The sequence below is a fragment of the mitochondrial genome of Pristiophorus japonicus (genome assembly GCF_044704955.1).
Source record: "Pristiophorus japonicus mitochondrion, complete genome".
In the NCBI taxonomy this organism is placed as follows: Eukaryota; Metazoa; Chordata; class Chondrichthyes; family Pristiophoridae; genus Pristiophorus; species Pristiophorus japonicus.
Genome location: NC_024110.1, coordinates 2,246 through 18,430, shown reverse-complemented (window position 1 = coordinate 18,430; position 16,185 = coordinate 2,246). Strand labels below are relative to the sequence as shown.

Here is a 16,185-nt window from a genome sequence, read left to right as displayed (position 1 = left end):
GTCATATTGTGCAACACATGTGTAACAATGTAACAGCAATTATTTTCCACATGCTAAAAAAATAATATACATTCGGCCCTCGTTTTTGGGGTTTTTCGAGACAGTCTTTTTGTATATTAGGGGGGAGGGGGGGTTTTTCCGAAAAAACCAAATTAGTTAGTAGTCGTCTTCCTTTTCACAACCTAAAAGGTAAATTTAAGAAACCTTAATGTTATGCCTAAATAAGGACTGAATGAGGTAAAAATTGAAATGAATTTCTCATTAATAATTTATAAAATCTTAAATTAATGAGGGTTAATGATATGTATTTATTAAACCATAATCAGATTAAGCACTAAACCAAATGGGCCACAATATGGCGTCATAACTTCTATCCCTTTGGGACATGGTCGGTTTGACTGGAGATGTTCTATAATGAATGTCATGAGTATTATGAAATTTGGGTTGAGGAAGGTTCAGACCAATCTCAGTGTCTACAGTCGGCCCTCCGAAGGGCATAGAGGATGCTTCATTCCAAACAAAAAGAGTAGGGAGGATCGATAAATCTTGAGACAGTTAATAGTTGTATGTAATTAAAGGGAACTAGGGTGGCATGCTAGCTGACACGAATAGAACTGTTAGTACCTAAGCCTACAAAATGCCAGGTTTGACCAATCATAGGGGTATAATCGCTTTATGTACCACAAACCGTACACTATATGTAATTATGTAGCGGGTTGTAAAGTTCTTACCAGCCCTAGTTAAACTTCATTGACATCAGTATTATGTGGATTAAAAATATTATGAAATGGAATAGTTGATATTAAAAAAATGGGGGTTAATAATATTAGTGTAATGAGATAGATGACCTTAGAGAAATGCGGACTAATCATAGTATGTTATATGTAGGGGAATATAGATTAATGAGTATTAAGCATAGATATGTAATGAGGATGGGGTAATTATATTAATGATGATTAAGCATATGGGTAGTATGTGGTATATTAGGGTATGTGGACTATATCACTTATATGTCAAACTGACCAGCCTTTTTTTGCGAAAAAGTGTGCATTTTACAGGGCTTTGGGGGCCTAGGGGGTAAAGTTCGTTTTTATTTGGGAGCGTTTGATCCCCTGTTATCTGATGTTGAAGGGGGGCCATTTTGCCCGGGAAAAAAAATGTGTGGTTTATAGTTTTATGGGGGCCATTTTTGTGGGAGTGTGGCTCTTGGCCCCGTTGTGTCTAATAACTACAGTTATGGATTTTTTTAAATTTTTTTAAATTTTTTTAAATTTTTTTAAATTTTTTTTTTATTTTTTTAAATTTTTTTTTGAAGGTTTTGGGGCCTGGTTATTTTAATGTTTGAGAGTGGGGTTTTGGCGTGCAAAAGTAGGGTGGTTGAAGGTTTTGGGGCCTGGTTATTTTAATGTTTGAGAGTGGGGGTTTTGGCGTGCAAAAGTAGGGTGGTTGAAGGTTTTGGGGCCTGGTTATTTTAATGTTTGAGAGTGGGGGTTTTGGCGTGCAAAAGTAGGGTGGTTGAAGGTTTTGGGGCCTGGTTATTTTAATGTTTGAGAGTGGGGGTTTTGGCGTGCAAAAGTAGGGTGGTTGAAGGTTTTGGGGCCTGGTTATTTTAATGTTTGGGGTGGGAGTTATCGTTGGATGTTGTGGAGCATAACCCCGGCCGACGCTTTTGTTAATGTGGTGTGGCAGGTTTGTTGATGTGGAGGGAGGGGGAGGTGGAGGTGGGCCTGAGCCGTTTTGTGTTTGAAGCGTTGAGGTGATGATGGGGCTCAGGTTCTTACTAATCGGGTACGTCGGCTGATGGGCTTAGGTCCTTTATTTGTTAAAGTCCAGGTGGACAAGTCTGCCCAATCGCGCTGGGGTGTGCGTGGGCTGATGGGTTTAGGTCCTTTATTTGTTAAAGTCCAGGTGGACAAGTCTGCCCAATCGCGCTGGGGTGTGCGTGGGCTGATGGGCTTAGGTCCTTTATTTGTTAAAGTCCAGGTGGACAAGTCTGCCCAATCGCGCTGGGGTGTGCGTGGGCTGATGGGTTTAGGTCCTTTATTTGTTAAAGTCCAGGTGGACAAGTCTGCCCAATCGCGCTGGGGTGTGCGTGGGCTGATGGGCTTAGGTCCTTTATTTGTTAAAGTCCAGGTGGACAAGTCTGCCCAATCGCGCTGGGGTGTGCGTGGGCTGATGGGTTTAGGTCCTTTATTTGTTAAAGTCCAGGTGGACAAGTCTGCCCAATCGTGCTGGGGTGTGCGTGGGCTGATGGGCTTAGGTCCTTTATTTGTTAAAGTCCAGGTGGACAAGTCTGCCCAATCGCGCTGGGGTGTGCGTGGGCTGATGGACTTAGGTCCTTTATTTGTTAAAGTCCAGGTGGACAAGTCTGCCCAATCGCGCTGGGGTGTGCGTGGGCTGATGGACTTAGGTCCTTTATTTGTTAAAGTCCAGGTGGACAAGTCTGCCCAATCGCGCTGGGGTGTGCGTGGGCTGATGGACTTAGGTCCTTTATTTGTTAAAGTCCAGGTGGACAAGTCTGCCCAATCGCGCTGGGGTGTGCGTGGGCTGATGGGCTTAGGTCCTTTATTTGTTAATGTGTGTGTGTGGAAAGTTATTTGATTTTGTAAAAATGTGTAGAGGTTGTTTGGTTAAGCCCTTGTATTATTGATGTTCGTGGAGGTGAGTTTTATAAAAAGTGAAAAATATATGAGCGGGTCAGAGCTCAGGTCCTTGACTGCCTGATGTGGGATTGGGTAAAAATCCGTAGATTTTGCGAAAAGTGTGCGGGTTGTGGTGGTCAGGGGGTAGTTTAAGGCAGAACCTTGGCTTTGGGAGCCAAGGGTGGGAGTTCAATCCTCCCCCCTCTGATGTTTTGGGGAGGGGTTTCACTTCCACTATTCGGCTTACAAGGCCGATGCTTTGAGATTAAGCTACCAAAACATTTTAAATTAAGTATTTTGTTCTCTCATCAGCCGGCTAGTGGGATAACAATTAGGAACAGTGAGAAGTATACGATGGAGGCAATTTGTCCAATTAGGATGAAGGGCTGTTCAACTGGTTGACCTCCAATTCATGTCAGGATAATTGTGTTGGTAATAAGGGTTCAAAATAGGAGTTGGGTCAGGGGTCGGAATACATTAGTTCGTTGTTTTGAGGTGTGTAGGATGGGCATTAGTATGAGGATAAAAATGGAAAATAGTAGGGCTAGGACACCCCCTAGTTTGTTGGGAATTGACCGGAGGATGGCGTATGCGAACAGGAAGTATCACTCGGGTTTAATATGTGGTGGGGTTACAAGGGGGTTGGCGGGGATAAAGTTTTCGGCGTCACCTAGAAGGTTGGGTAAAAATAGGGCTAGTAGGGTTAGTAGAATAATTAGGATGGAGAAGCCAAATGCGTCTTTATATGTAAAGTAGGGGTGAAATGGAATTTTGTCTATGTCGGAGTTGAGGCCAACTGGGTTGCTGGACCCAGTTTCGTGGAGGAAGAGTAGGTGGATGAGAGTTAACCCTGTGATTAGGAATGGTAGGAGGAAGTGGAAAGTAAAGAAGCGTGTTAGGGTGGCATTATCAATTGAGAACCCACCTCAGAGTCATTGTACTAGTGTGTCTCCGATGTATGGGAGGGCGGATAGTAAGTTAGTGATGACTGTGGCCCCTCAGAAGGATATTTGTCCTCAAGGTAGGACATAGCCGACGAAAGCCGTTGCTATTAGTAGGAATAGTAGGATTACCCCCACATTTCATACCTCTTTGGAGAGGTAGGAGCCGTAATACAGTCCTCGGGCAATATGTAAGTAGATACAAATAAAGAACAGGGAGGCCCCGTTGGCGTGGACGTTACGAATTAATCAGCCATAATTTACGTCTCGGCAAATGTGGACTACGGAGGAGAAAGCTAGTGAAATGTCTGCAGTGTAGTGTATGGCTAGGAAGAGGCCTGTTAGGATTTGGATAATTAGGCAGAGTCCCAGTAGTGAGCCAAAGTTTCATCAGGCGGAGATGTTGGAGGGTGCTGGTAGGTCAACTAGGGCGTGATTAACAATCTTTAGGATTGGGTGGGTTTTTCGGGTATTGGTGGTCATTATTATTCTTGTAGTTGAATAAACAACGATAGTTTTTCAAGTTATTGGTCTTGGTTAAAACCCAAGTAAGAATAATGGTTTATTTTATGTTTGTAATATTAATAGGTCTAATTTTAGGGTTAATAGCAGTGGCATCTAACCCCTCCCCCTATTTTGCGGCACTAGGTTTAGTGATGGCAGCGGGGGTTGGGTGTGGTTTATTAGTTGGGCATGGCGGGTCTTTCTTATCACTAGTGTTATTTTTAATCTATTTGGGTGGGATATTAGTGGTGTTCGCTTATACAGCAGCGTTAGCTGCTGAGCCTTACCCGGAGGCGTGGGGTGATTGGTCTGTGTTGTTGTATGTGGGTGTCTATTTAGTGGGTCTTTTATTCGCTGGCAAGTACTTTTTTGGTGGACGATTGGGGTTAGATTGGGTTGGAGGGGAGGAGGGTGGTGATTTGGAGGTGGTTCGAGCGGATTTTGGGGGGGTGGCTATACTATACTCTAGCGGGGGGGGAATATTAGTGTTGGGGGGGTGGGTCCTGTTGTTAACACTGTTTGTTATTTTAGAGTTAACCCGTGGTCTGTCGCATGGGGCCCTGCGTGTGGTTTAAAGAGTTGTGATTAAAACGGCCAGGGTAAGTGTTAGGAATAGCAGTATTAGGTAGGTTTTAACAAGTCCTTGTTGGGGTTGGGTGGAGAGTTTAATTATGGGGGTTTGATGAATGATGGGGCTTTTTGGTCCAATTTTTTCATTTCAGGCCTGGTCAATTAAGTGCGTTGAGGCGTGTTGGGCTCATTTTAAGTTGAAGGCGGGTATGAGTCGGTGAACGGTTTGTGGGAAATAGCCCAGTATGTTGGAAAAGTGATGGGGTAAGAGGGTGGGTGTTATTTTAAGTTGGGTGCTGGTTAAGTTAGCTAATTCTAATGCTAAAAGCAGGCCAGCGAGTGTCACTAGAAGGGCAGCTAGTTTAATTAGAGGGCTCATGGTCATGATTTGTGTTTTTGATGGGGGGAGGTTGGATGAAATAATTAGACCAGCAATAATGCTTCCGTAGGCGAGGCGTTTAATCGGATTAATAACTAGGAGGTTGTTTTCATTAATGGGTGAGAGGGGGTTGAAGCGGGGGTGTTTTATTAAGGCAAAGAAGACAAGACGGAGGCTGTAGATGGCGGTGAAGGAGGTTGCGATAAGGGTTAGGATTAGGGCCCAGGCGTTTAAGTGGGAAGTGTTTAGAGATTCAATGATGGCGTCCTTTGAAAAAAATCCGGAGAGGAAGGGCATGCCCGTGAGGGCCAGGCTCCCAATAGTTAATGAGGATGAGGTGAATGGTAGGAGTTTGTGTAGTCCACCCATCTTTCGAATGTCTTGTTCATCATTTAGGCTATGGATAATCGAGCCTGAGCAGAGAAAGAGTATTGCTTTAAAGAAGGCGTGGGTGCAGATATGAAGGAATGCGAGTTGGGGTTGATTTAGTCCGATGGTAACTATTATCAAGCCTAGTTGGCTTGATGTTGAGAATGCAACAATTTTTTTAATGTCATTTTGAGTAAGTGCGCATGCGGCAGTAAATAGGGTGGTTAGGGCCCCCAGGCAGAGACACACTGTCAAGATTAGCTGGTTGTCTTGTATTAGGGGGTGTAGGCGGATTAGTAGAAAGATGCCGGCTACAACCATGGTGCTGGAGTGGAGTAGGGCGGAGACTGGGGTTGGACCTTCTATGGCTGCTGGCAGTCAAGGGTGTAATCCAAACTGTGCAGATTTTCCTGTTGCTGCGAGAATTAGGCCAAGGAGGGGGACAGTTAGGTCCTTGTCCTTGGACAGAATAAAGAGTTGTTGAATTTCCCACGAGTTTAGGTTCGTGGCTAATCAGGCTATACTTAAGATAAGTCCGATATCCCCCACTCGGTTATAAATGACGGCTTGTAGGGCTGCAGTATTTGCGTCTGCTCGACTATATCACCAGCCGATGAGGAGGAAGGATATAATTCCCACCCCCTCCCAACCAATAAATAATTGGAATATGTTGTTAGCTGTTACTAAGACAAGCATGGAGATTAGGAAAAGGAGCAGGTACTTAAAGAATCGGTCGATGTTGGGGTCTGAGTGTATATACCAGATGGCAAATTCGAGAATGGACCAGGTCACATACAGGGCGACTGGGGTGAAGACAATCGAGTATATGTCGAATTTAAAGCTTATGTTAATGTCGAAGGGGCCAATGTTGACTCAGTTTCAATTGGTTGTGATGGATTCTAGGCCCTGATCCAGGTAAATAAATAGGGGAATTAAACTGATAAAAAATGAGGTTTTTACGGCTGTCTTGGCATGTGAGGAAAATCAGTTGAGGCTGAGTATTTTTAATGATAAGGTCATAATCAGGGGGTACAGTAGGACAACGAAAATGGTAAGAAAGGTTGAGTTAAAAAGGATGTTCATAGCTCTTGCTTGGAGTTGCACCAAGAGTTTTTGGTTCCTAAGACCAATAGATAACTATTATCTTTCAAGGGCTAAGTGAGCCGCGGATTTGAACCGCGGTAGAAAGAGTTAGCAGTTCTTTGTGTCCCAGACCTCTCTTGGTGATTAAAAAGGTTTTAACTTTTATTTTTAGAACCACAATCTAATGTTTTTGTTAAACTATAGTCACATAGGGTTCAGCCTCAGATAAGTTCTGGTTTAGAAATTAGTAGAAGCATGGGGATAAGATGGAGACTGAGGAGGAGGTGTTCTCGCGTGTAGGAGGGGTTCAGGGAGAGTAGGTGTTCTGAGGAACAACCCCGCTGGGTTATTAGGAATATATATAGTGAGTAGGAGGCCGTGATTAGTACTCCTACCCCAGTAAGTAGGATAGTTCAGTTAGATCAGTTGAATAGTGAGGTGATAATGAGAAGTTCCCCCATTAAGTTAGGTGTGGGTGGTAGGGCTAAGTTGGCCAGGTTAGTGATTAATCACCAGGCTGCCATTAGTGGAAGGACAATTTGGATGCCTCGTGCTAGAAGAAGGGTTCGGCTGTGAATGCGCTCGTAGTTAGTGTTAGCTAAGCAGAATAGGGCGGATGAGATAAGTCCGTGTGCAATTATTAGTGTGATTGCTCCTGCAAAACTTCATGGGGTTTGAATAAGGATTGCGCTAGCAACTAGGCCTATGTGGCTTACAGATGAGTAAGCGATTAAAGATTTGAGGTCAGTTTGTCGGAGGCAAATAGAGCTGGTTATAATCACCCCCCAAACAGCTAAAATTAAGAAAGGGTAGGCTATATTTTTAGTCAGTGGGTCTAGTATAACAATGATTCGTATTATCCCGTAACCCCCTAGTTTTAATAAGATGGCGGCTAAGATTATTGACCCTGCGATTGGGGCTTCGACGTGGGCCTTTGGGAGTCAAAGGTGTACCCCATAGAGGGGTATTTTTACTAGGAAGGCTAGTAGGCAGGCCACTCATCAGAATTTATCGGCTCCTGAGGACAGGGCGAGTGGTTGGGGGTACTGTAGAATAATTATTGATACGGAGCCTAAGTTATTTTGTAGGAGGAGGAGGGCTACAAGTAGTGGTATGGACCCTATTAAGGTGTAAAACAAAAAGTAGGTTCCTGCATTTAGGCGTTCGGTTTGGTTTCCTCATCGGGTAATAATGATAAGTGTCGGGATAAGGGTGGCTTCGAATATTACGTAAAACATAATTATTTCTGTGGCACTGAATGCTAGGATTAGGAAGGCCTGTAGGGAGATTAGGAGGGTAATGTAAGTTCGTTGGCGGACAATGGGCTCCGCAGAGATGTGATTTTGGCTAGCTAGGACTATTAATGGTAGGAGTCAGCAAGTTAGGATGAGTAAGGGGGCAGAAAGGGGGTCAGTTCCTAAGTAGTTGTTGGAAAAGTCTCATCCAACATCTGCACTCCATTTGAACCACAGTAGACTAAGAAGTGCAATTAAGAGGCTGTGGGTGGTTGTAGTAGTCCATAATCATTTTATGGGGGAGTATCATGTGGTGAGTAGTAGTATAATTGTTGGGATTAGGACTTTTAGCATTGAAGTAAATTTAAATTCTGGAGGTGGTCGGAGCCATGGGTTCGTGTGGCGGCGACTAGGAGGGCCAACCCTGCGCCTGCTTCGCAGGCTGAAAATGTTAGGAGGATCATGGGGGTGATTGAGCAGGAGGCGGAGTTTAATGTTATTGATCAAAGGGCTGTGGCGATGAATAGTGATAGCATTATGCCCTCTAGGCAGAGGAGGGCAGATAAGAGGTGCGATCGGTTAAATGCGAGGCCTACTAGGCCTAAGATGAATGCTGAGCTAAAGCTAAAATAGACTGGGGACATAAGGTGTTTGTGGATTTTCACCACAATCTACTAAGCCGAAATTAGTGGTCTTATGTTTGGACTAAATACCTTGGTTATTCTGCTCATTCGAGGCCTCCTTGGAGTCATTCATAAATTAGGCCCAAAGTTAATAGAATGATAATGCTTGTTGCTCAGAGTAGGGATACTAGGGGGGTTAGGAGTTGGTCGCCTCAAGGTAAAGGCAGGAGGAGAGCAATTTCTAGGTCAAATAGAAGGAACAAGATTGCCACCAGGAAAAATCGGAGGGAGAATGGGAGGCGTGCACTTCCTAAGGGGTCAAAGCCGCACTCAAATGGGGATAATTTCTCATTATCTGGGTTTAATGAGGGGAGTCAAAATGCTACTAAGGCCAGGATTAGGGAAATGAGGGCTGTGGTTGCGACAGACGAAATGATGAGGTTCATTACTTTTCCTTGGATTTTAACCAAGATTAAATAATTGGAAATCACTTGTACTAGTTTATACTAGAAAAGCAATTTATGAGCCTCATCAGTAGATAGAAACATAAAGGAAGAGCCATACTACGTCTACAAAGTGTCAGTATCATGCGGCAGCTTCAAAGCCGAAATGGTGTTCTGAGGTAAAGTGGTACTGGATTTGTCGTAATAGGCAGATCATTAGAAATGTTGATCCAATAATGACGTGTAGGCCGTGGAAACCGGTGGCCACAAAGAATGTAGATCCGTAAACGCCGTCAGCGATAGTAAATGGGGCTTCGTAGTATTCTATGGCTTGGAGGGCCGTGAAGTAAAATCCGAGGGCCACAGTTAGGGCTAGGGCTTGAATTGCCTCTTTTCGGCTTCCTTCTATAAGGCTGTGGTGAGCCCATGTTACTGTTACGCCAGAGGCCAGGAGGACTGCGGTGTTTAGTAGGGGTACCTCAAACGGGTCTAATGGGGAAATTCCTGTTGGGGGCCAGCACCCGCCCAGCTCAGGTGTGGGGGCCAGGCTTGAGTGGTAGAAGGCTCAGAAAAAGCCTAAGAAGAAAAAAACTTCTGATGTAATGAATAAAATTATTCCGTAGCGGAGCCCTTTTTGGACTGGTTGGGTGTGGTGACCTTGGAATGTACTTTCTCGAATAACATCTCGTCATCATTGGATTATGGTTAAAAAAAGGAGAATTAGTCCAAGGTAGAGTAGTAGTAGGGAGTGAAGATGAAATCAGACGGCCAGGCCTGATGTTATTAGTAAGGCAGCAACAGCCCCTGACAGTGGTCAGGGGCTCGGGTCAACTATGTGATATGCATGTGCTTGGTGAGCCATTAGACGTTTTCTTGTAAGTAGAGGCTGAGTAGAAGGACAAATACGTATGCTTGAATTATAGCCACGGCCACTTCCAAGACTGTTAAGAGGAGTAGGATTAGTGAGGTTAATAAGGCCACGGATGGTAGGGTGGTAGTGAGTACGAAGGTTGCGGTGGCGATTAATTGTATGAGGAGGTGGCCGGCTGTTAAGTTGGCGGTCAGCCGTACACCTAGGGCTAATGGTCGGATAAAAAGGCTAATAGTTTCAATAATGATTAGAATGGGGACTAGAGGGGTAGGGGTGCCTTCTGGTAAAAGGTGACCAAGGGCAATGGTGGGTTGGTTGAGTATGCCGATAAGCACAGTTGTTAGTCAAAGTGGGATGGCAAATGCTATGTTAAGGGATAGTTGGGTTGTTGGGGTGAAAGTGTAGGGCAGAAGTCCTAGGAGGTTAATAGTAATTAGGAGTAGTATCAGGGCTGTTAAGATGGTGGCTCATTTATGGCCGCCGAGGTTCATGGGTTGAAGTAGTTGGTAGGTAAATCGGTTAACAAATCACGATTGAAGGGTTATTAGTCGGTTATTTAATCATCGATTTGTGGGGGTTTGGAGGACTAGTCAGGGGATTATAATTGCTAGGGCAATTAGTGGGACTCCGAGGAGTGAGGGGCTTAGGAATTGGTCGAAAAAGCTTAGGTTCATGGTCAGTTTCAGGGCTCTGGCTTAGGTTTTTCAGCACTTTTTGGTGCGGGGTCATTGTTGAATAGGTGTGTTATTACTTTTTTTGGTAGAACTGTCAGGAAAAAAATTCATGAGAAGACTAGAATAATAAATCAGGGGCTTGGGTTTAGTTGAGGCATGTCACCAAGGGTGGTTGGGAGTCACCAATTTCTAGCTTAAAAGGCTAACGCTAAACCCGGTTTAGCTTCTTAGTGAGGTTTCTTCTAGTATTAATGAAGATCAGGCTTCGAAATGTTCAAGAGGGACTGCTTCTATTACGATAGGCATGAAGCTGTGGTTTGCACCACAGATTTCTGAACATTGTCCGTAGTAGACGCCAGGGCGGGAGACAATGAAGGCAGTTTGATTTAGTCGTCCTGGTACTGCGTCTATTTTTACTCCAAGGGCTGGGAGGGCTCAGGAGTGTAGGACGTCTTCTGCGGAGACTAAGACACGAATTGGGGACTCTATTGGTACAACTATTCGGTGGTCCGTCTCCAATAGGCGGAATTGTCCTGGGGACAGGTCTTGTGTTTGAATTATATAAGAGTCAAAGCCCAGATCTTCATAGTCTGTGTATTCATAGCTTCAGTACCACTGGTGTCCTATAGCTTTAATGGTGAGATGGGGGTCATTGATTTCGTCTATGAGGTATAAAATTCGCAAGGATGGGAGGGCAATTATAATAAGGATTACAGCGGGTAGGATGGTCCATACAATTTCAATTTCTTGGGAGTCTAAGATGTATTTGTTTGTAAGTTTCGTAGTTACTATCGCCACAATGATGTAGAGAACTAAGGTGCTAATTAAGAATACGATTATTAGTGTGTGGTCGTGAAAATGGAGAAGTTCTTCCATAACTGGGGAGGCTGCATCTTGAAATCCTAATTGTGAGGGGTGTGCCATTACAGGTAAGACACGCGAGATTCCAACTCGCGACTCTGCCTCGACAAGGCAGTGTTATAGGCTTTACTAGAGTCTTAAAAGAAAGTGACAGAGTGGTTATGTGGCTGGCTTGAAACCAGCATATGGGGGTTCAATTCCTTCCTTCCTTGTTTAGAAAGAGGTTTGTTGAACTTGTACAAATGCTGGTTCCTCATAGGTGTGGTGAGGTGGTGGGCAGCCGTGAAGTCATTCAACATTAGTGTGGGGAAGTCCCACGGACAGGACTTCTCGTTTGGAGGCGAATGCTTCTCAGATGATAAATAGTAATATAATTACAGCGACTAGGGAGATTAATGAGCCGATTGAGGAGACTGTGTTTCATAGAGTGTAGGCATCTGGGTAGTCAGAGTACCGTCGCGGCATCCCAGCTAGGCCCAGGAAGTGCTGTGGGAAAAAGGTTAAATTTACTCCAATAAATATTACTAAGAACTGAGTTTTTGTCCAGGTCGAGTGGAGGGTGTATCCCGAGAATAGTGGGAATCAGTGGATGAAGCCGGCTATAATGGCAAATACTGCCCCCATGGATAGTACGTAGTGGAAGTGGGCTACTACGTAGTAAGTGTCGTGAAGAACGATGTCTAGGGAGGAGTTGGCTAAGACAATCCCTGTCAGCCCCCCCACTGTGAACAAGAAGATGAAACCAAGGGCTCAAAGGAGGGGTGTCTCTCATTTAATGGAGCCTCCGTGGAGGGTTGCTAATCAGCTAAATACTTTAACACCGGTTGGAATGGCGATAATTATTGTTGCCGAGGTGAAGTAGGCTCGGGTATCAACGTCTATTCCCACTGTAAACATGTGATGGGCTCAAACGATGAAGCCCAGTAGACCAATTGCTATCATTGCTCAAACTATCCCCATGTAGCCAAAGGGTTCTTTTTTACCTGAGTAGTAGGCAACTACGTGTGAAATTATTCCAAATCCAGGTAGGATTAAAATGTAAACTTCAGGGTGGCCGAAGAATCAGAACAAGTGTTGGTAGAGAATTGGGTCCCCCCCTCCTGCCGGGTCAAAGAATGTTGTGTTCAAGTTACGATCTGTTAGTAGTATTGTAATTGCAGCTGCGAGGACGGGAAGGGATAGGAGGAGGAGAACAGTGGTTACAAGGATTGATCAAACAAAAAGCGGAGTTTGATACTGAGAGATAGCTGGGGGTTTTATGTTAACAATGGTTGTGATGAAGTTGATAGAGGCGAGGATTGAGGAGATGCCTGCCAAGTGGAGGGAAAAAATGGCTAAGTCCACAGATGCTCCGGCGTGGGCTAAGTTTCCAGCTAGGGGCGGGTAAACTGTCCAACCAGTTCCGGCCCCGGCTTCAACCCCAGCCGAGGCTAGTAGTAATAAGAGGGAGGGGGGAAGGAGTCAAAAGCTTATGTTGTTTATTCGCGGGAAGGCCATATCGGGGGCCCCGATCATTAAAGGAACTAGTCAGTTGCCGAATCCGCCGATTATAATCGGCATCACCATGAAGAAGATCATCACGAAAGCATGGGCAGTGACGATGACATTGTAGATTTGATCATCTCCAAGGAGTGTCCCAGGTTGGCCGAGCTCTGCCCGGATAAGTAAACTCAGGGCAGTGCCCACTATTCCTGCTCATGCACCAAAAATTAAATAAAGGGTGCCGATATCTTTGTGATTTGTAGAAAAGAATCAACGGTTAATTGCCACAGGTAAGATGGCTGAGAATCAAGTGGTGGGTTGTAGCCCCATAAACAGAGGTGAAACCCCTCTTCTTACCACAGCCCTGTAGTAGAGTGTACGTTGGATTGCAAATCCAAAACCGGAGGTTGTAGTCCTCCCGGGGCTTCCTCCCGCCTCGCCGTTTTTACGGCGGGAGGAAGACCTAGATAGAAGTTCGCTGGATAGAACGCTTAGCTGTTAACTAAGATTTTACAGGATCGAGGCCTGTCTAGCTAGAAGGTTTTAGCTTAATGAAAGCATCTGGGTTGCATTCAGAAGATGTGAGATAAAGTCTTGCAGATCTTAGCAGAAATTAAGAGATTTTCACTCCTGCTTAAAGCTTTGAAGGCTTTTGGTCTGTTTAGCCTAAATTTCTTAAAGGGTTAGTATAAAGATGGCTGGTGTTAGTGGTAGAAGTAAAATAGTGAGGGAGGCGGCCACTATTGTGGTTAGGTTTGGCTGGGTAGTTTTTATTCGTCAAGAGGACGAAAGGTAAATAGAGTTTGGGGTTATGGTCAGGGTTGTTAAGTAGCATAAGCGGAGGTAGAAGAATAGGCTGAGAAGGGTTGCAAGGGCTATAATAGTGGCTGGAAGGGCGAGGTTTTGTTTAGTGAGTTCTTGTAGAATTAGTCATTTTGGTATAAATCCTGATAGTGGGGGTAATCCGCCGAGGGATAGTAAGGTTGTCAGGGTGATGGTCGATAGGAGAGGCGATTTAACTGCGGAGATGGAGATGGAGTTAATTTTGGTGGAGTTGAATATTTTAAATAGTAGGAAGGTTGTAAGTGTTATGATAATATATAGGGTTAGGCTTAGTTTGGTGAGGTTTGGGGAGAAGTGTAAGATCGTGATTATCCATCCAAGGTGAGCAATTGATGAATAAGCTAGAATTTTTCGTAGTTGGGTTTGGTTGAGGCCCCCTCAGCCCCCGATCACAGTTGAAGTTATGCCTAAGAGTAGAAGTAGGTTGGAGTTTAGTAGGGGGTATAGTTGAATTAGGATGGCGAATGGGGCAAGTTTTTGCCAGGTGGTTAGGATCAGGCCTGTGGTGAGGTTTAGTCCTTGGAGGACTTCAGGCAGTCAAAAATGTAGGGGTGCTAGGCCGATTTTTAGTGCTAGTGCTATGGTTGTAAGTGTGGCGGAGGTTGGATTAAGCATTTCAAGTAGGCTTCATTGTCCTGAAGCCCAAGCGTTAGTGACGCTAGCAAATAAGAGTAAGGCGGAGGCAGTTGCTTGTGTGAGGAAGTACTTTGTTGTGGCTTCTACTGCTCGCGGGTGATGTTGACTAATCATTAGGGGGAGGATGGCTAGGGTGTTGATTTCAAGGCCTATTCACACTAAAAGTCAGTGGGATCCAATAAACGTTATTATGGTGCCTAGGCCAAGGCTTGAGATAATAATGGTTAGTACGATTGGGTTCATTAGTAGAGGAAGGGTTTTAACCAACATGGATGGGGTATGGGCCCAAAAGCTTAATTAGCTGACTCTACTTAGGGGGTAGTATAGTTGGAAGCACTAAGAGTTTTGATCTCTTCGGCACAGGTTCAAGTCCTGTTCTCCTAAGAGGAAGTGGAGAGGTTTTAACTTTCATGATCCACTCTATCAAAGTGGTCCTTTAGTTCAGGCACACTTCCGTCTAGGTCAGCGGGGGCAGGCTTCCCGCTGAGAGTGGGAGGGCGGTATGTCATAAAATGAGGGCGAGGGTGAGTGGTAGAAAGTTTTTTCACACCAAGTGTATAAGTTGATCATACCGGAAGCGGGGGTATGATGCTCGCACTCATAAAAAAATTAGGGTGAGCAGGGTTGCTTTTATTATTAGGCAGAATGTGGAGGTTTGGGGTATTGTTGGGTTATAGGAAGTACCCATGAATAAGATTACGGAGAGAGTATTTATCATTAGAATATTTGTGTATTCGGCCAAGAAGAATAGGGCGAAGGAGCCCCCCGCGTACTCGATGTTGAACCCGGAGACTAATTCTGATTCCCCCTCAGTTAGGTCGAATGGCGCACGGTTGGTTTCTGCTAGGGTTGAAATGTACCATATTATAGCTAGTGGTCAGCCCGGGATTAGTAATCAAATTGCTTCCTGGGTTGAATTAAATGTGTGAAGGGTAAAGCCGCCGGCGAAGATGATTATGGACAGTAAAATAAGGCCAAGGCTAACTTCGTAGGAGATAGTCTGTGCTACTGCTCGTAAGGCCCCCAAAAGGGCGTATTTTGAGTTGGATGCTCATCCTGAACCCAGGATGGTGTATACGGTCAGGCTTGAGATTGCTAGGATAAAGAGGAGACCTAGGTTTAAGTTAATAACTGAGTGGGGGAGTGGGAGTGGCATTCATATGAGGAGAGCTAGGGTGAGTGCGAGTGTTGGGGTGGCCAGGAATAGGAGTGGGGATGATGTTGAAGGGCGCACGGGTTCTTTGATGAAGAGTTTTACGCCATCTGCGATGGGTTGGAGGAGACCGTAGGAGCCCCCCACAATGTTGGGGCCCTTACGAAATTGCATGTAGCCGAGGATTTTTCGTTCCACTAGGGTCAAGAAGGCTGTGGCCAATAGGATTGGAATAATGTAGGCAAGGGGGTTTACAAGGTAGAGTAAAATGGGTTTTAGCATAGCTAAGGAGAGGATTTGAACCTCTGGATTAAAGGGCTTAGGTCTTTCGCAATTACCAGGCTCTGCCACCTTAGCAACCCTTGTCTTGGGTGTAGGTAGACTATTTCTTACCTAGTTAAGTTTATTTCAATAGATGAAAAGGGAGCGTGTCGCACGAACATTGGCTCCATTTTTCCGGTCCTTTCGTACTAGGAAAAATAGGTTCATAGATAGAAACTGACCTGGATTTCTCCGGTCTGAACTCAGATCACGTAGGACTGTTAATCGTTGAACAAACGAACCCTTAATAGCGGTTGCACCATTAGGATGTCCTGATCCAACATCGAGGTCGTAAACCCTTTCGGCGATAGGGACTCTGGGAAAGGATTGCGCTGTTATCCCTAGGGTAACTTGGTTCATTGATCAGAAAATTCTGGGTCATTTTTCGATAGATGTTCTATCAATTAGAGCTGTTGCTCTAGTTTTTAAGTGCTGAGTACTCAGTCGATAAGGGGGATTTTCTTTTCCCCTTGGTCACCCCAACCAAAAACAGATAAATCAGGAATGTTGTATTAGTAATTATACCCTTGGGTGTTTAGAGGTACATAATTGAAT

The 16,185-nt window shown here is 44.7% G+C and overlaps 13 protein-coding genes across 14 annotated transcripts, besides 21 other annotated features; 1 reads left to right on the top strand and 12 right to left on the bottom strand. All coding sequences in view use genetic code 2, as the record gives it.

Moving 5' to 3' along the window:
- Window positions 1-2,780: a D loop.
- Window positions 2,781-2,850, top strand: a tRNA (tRNA-Pro).
- Window positions 2,846-4,066, bottom strand: CYTB (cytochrome b). 2 transcript variants are annotated; one of them is made up of 1 exon: window positions 2,851-2,922. That transcript is itself a non-coding variant. In a coding variant (1 exon), a coding segment is annotated over exon 1 (1,144 nt). The 2 variants fall into 2 exon arrangements, 1 of the variants encoding a protein (YP_009029986.2); another variant differs by lacking the exon at window positions 2,851-2,922 and adding an exon at window positions 2,923-4,066.
- Window positions 4,067-4,070: 4 nt separating this feature from the next.
- Window positions 4,071-4,140, top strand: a tRNA (tRNA-Glu).
- On the top strand, window positions 4,141-4,662 carry ND6 (NADH dehydrogenase subunit 6). Its single transcript has one exon. It carries the CDS (start codon window positions 4,141-4,143, stop codon window positions 4,660-4,662), a length of 522 nt encoding a protein of 173 aa, YP_009029985.1.
- Window positions 4,659-6,488, bottom strand: ND5 (NADH dehydrogenase subunit 5). The gene has a single exon. It carries the CDS (start codon window positions 6,486-6,488, stop codon window positions 4,659-4,661), a length of 1,830 nt encoding a protein of 609 aa, YP_009029984.1.
- Window positions 6,489-6,560, bottom strand: a tRNA (tRNA-Leu).
- Window positions 6,561-6,627, bottom strand: a tRNA (tRNA-Ser).
- Window positions 6,628-6,696, bottom strand: a tRNA (tRNA-His).
- ND4 (NADH dehydrogenase subunit 4) lies at window positions 6,697-8,077 on the bottom strand. Its single transcript has one exon. A coding segment is annotated over exon 1 (1,381 nt).
- On the bottom strand, window positions 8,071-8,367 carry ND4L (NADH dehydrogenase subunit 4L). The gene has a single exon. The coding sequence runs from the start codon at window positions 8,365-8,367 to the stop codon at window positions 8,071-8,073; it is 297 nt and encodes a 98-aa protein (YP_009029982.1).
- Window positions 8,368-8,438, bottom strand: a tRNA (tRNA-Arg).
- Window positions 8,439-8,441: 3 nt separating this feature from the next.
- Window positions 8,442-8,792, bottom strand: ND3 (NADH dehydrogenase subunit 3). The gene has a single exon. The coding sequence runs from the start codon at window positions 8,790-8,792 to the stop codon at window positions 8,442-8,444; it is 351 nt and encodes a 116-aa protein (YP_009029981.1).
- Window positions 8,793-8,862, bottom strand: a tRNA (tRNA-Gly).
- Window positions 8,863-8,865: 3 nt separating this feature from the next.
- On the bottom strand, window positions 8,866-9,651 carry COX3 (cytochrome c oxidase subunit III). Its single transcript has one exon. It carries the CDS (start codon window positions 9,649-9,651, stop codon window positions 8,866-8,868), a length of 786 nt encoding a protein of 261 aa, YP_009029980.1.
- On the bottom strand, window positions 9,651-10,334 carry ATP6 (ATP synthase F0 subunit 6). Its single transcript has one exon. It carries the CDS (start codon window positions 10,332-10,334, stop codon window positions 9,651-9,653), a length of 684 nt encoding a protein of 227 aa, YP_009029979.1.
- On the bottom strand, window positions 10,325-10,492 carry ATP8 (ATP synthase F0 subunit 8). Its single transcript has one exon. It carries the CDS (start codon window positions 10,490-10,492, stop codon window positions 10,325-10,327), a length of 168 nt encoding a protein of 55 aa, YP_009029978.1.
- Window position 10,493: 1 nt separating this feature from the next.
- Window positions 10,494-10,567, bottom strand: a tRNA (tRNA-Lys).
- On the bottom strand, window positions 10,568-11,258 carry COX2 (cytochrome c oxidase subunit II). Its single transcript has one exon. A coding segment is annotated over exon 1 (691 nt).
- A 6-nt stretch (window positions 11,259-11,264) lies between these two features.
- Window positions 11,265-11,334, bottom strand: a tRNA (tRNA-Asp).
- Window positions 11,335-11,336: 2 nt separating this feature from the next.
- Window positions 11,337-11,407, top strand: a tRNA (tRNA-Ser).
- A 1-nt stretch (window position 11,408) lies between these two features.
- Window positions 11,409-12,965, bottom strand: COX1 (cytochrome c oxidase subunit I). Its single transcript has one exon. The coding sequence runs from the start codon at window positions 12,963-12,965 to the stop codon at window positions 11,409-11,411; it is 1,557 nt and encodes a 518-aa protein (YP_009029976.1).
- Window position 12,966: 1 nt separating this feature from the next.
- Window positions 12,967-13,036, top strand: a tRNA (tRNA-Tyr).
- Window position 13,037: 1 nt separating this feature from the next.
- Window positions 13,038-13,104, top strand: a tRNA (tRNA-Cys).
- Window positions 13,105-13,141: 37 nt separating this feature from the next.
- Window positions 13,142-13,214, top strand: a tRNA (tRNA-Asn).
- Window positions 13,215-13,283, top strand: a tRNA (tRNA-Ala).
- A 1-nt stretch (window position 13,284) lies between these two features.
- Window positions 13,285-13,353, bottom strand: a tRNA (tRNA-Trp).
- ND2 (NADH dehydrogenase subunit 2) lies at window positions 13,354-14,399 on the bottom strand. The gene has a single exon. A coding segment is annotated over exon 1 (1,046 nt).
- Window positions 14,400-14,468, bottom strand: a tRNA (tRNA-Met).
- Window positions 14,469-14,540, top strand: a tRNA (tRNA-Gln).
- Window position 14,541: 1 nt separating this feature from the next.
- Window positions 14,542-14,611, bottom strand: a tRNA (tRNA-Ile).
- Window positions 14,612-14,613: 2 nt separating this feature from the next.
- Window positions 14,614-15,591, bottom strand: ND1 (NADH dehydrogenase subunit 1). The gene has a single exon. The coding sequence runs from the start codon at window positions 15,589-15,591 to the stop codon at window positions 14,614-14,616; it is 978 nt and encodes a 325-aa protein (YP_009029974.1).
- Window positions 15,592-15,666, bottom strand: a tRNA (tRNA-Leu).
- Window positions 15,667-16,185, bottom strand: part of an rRNA (l-rRNA) that runs on past the window's edge.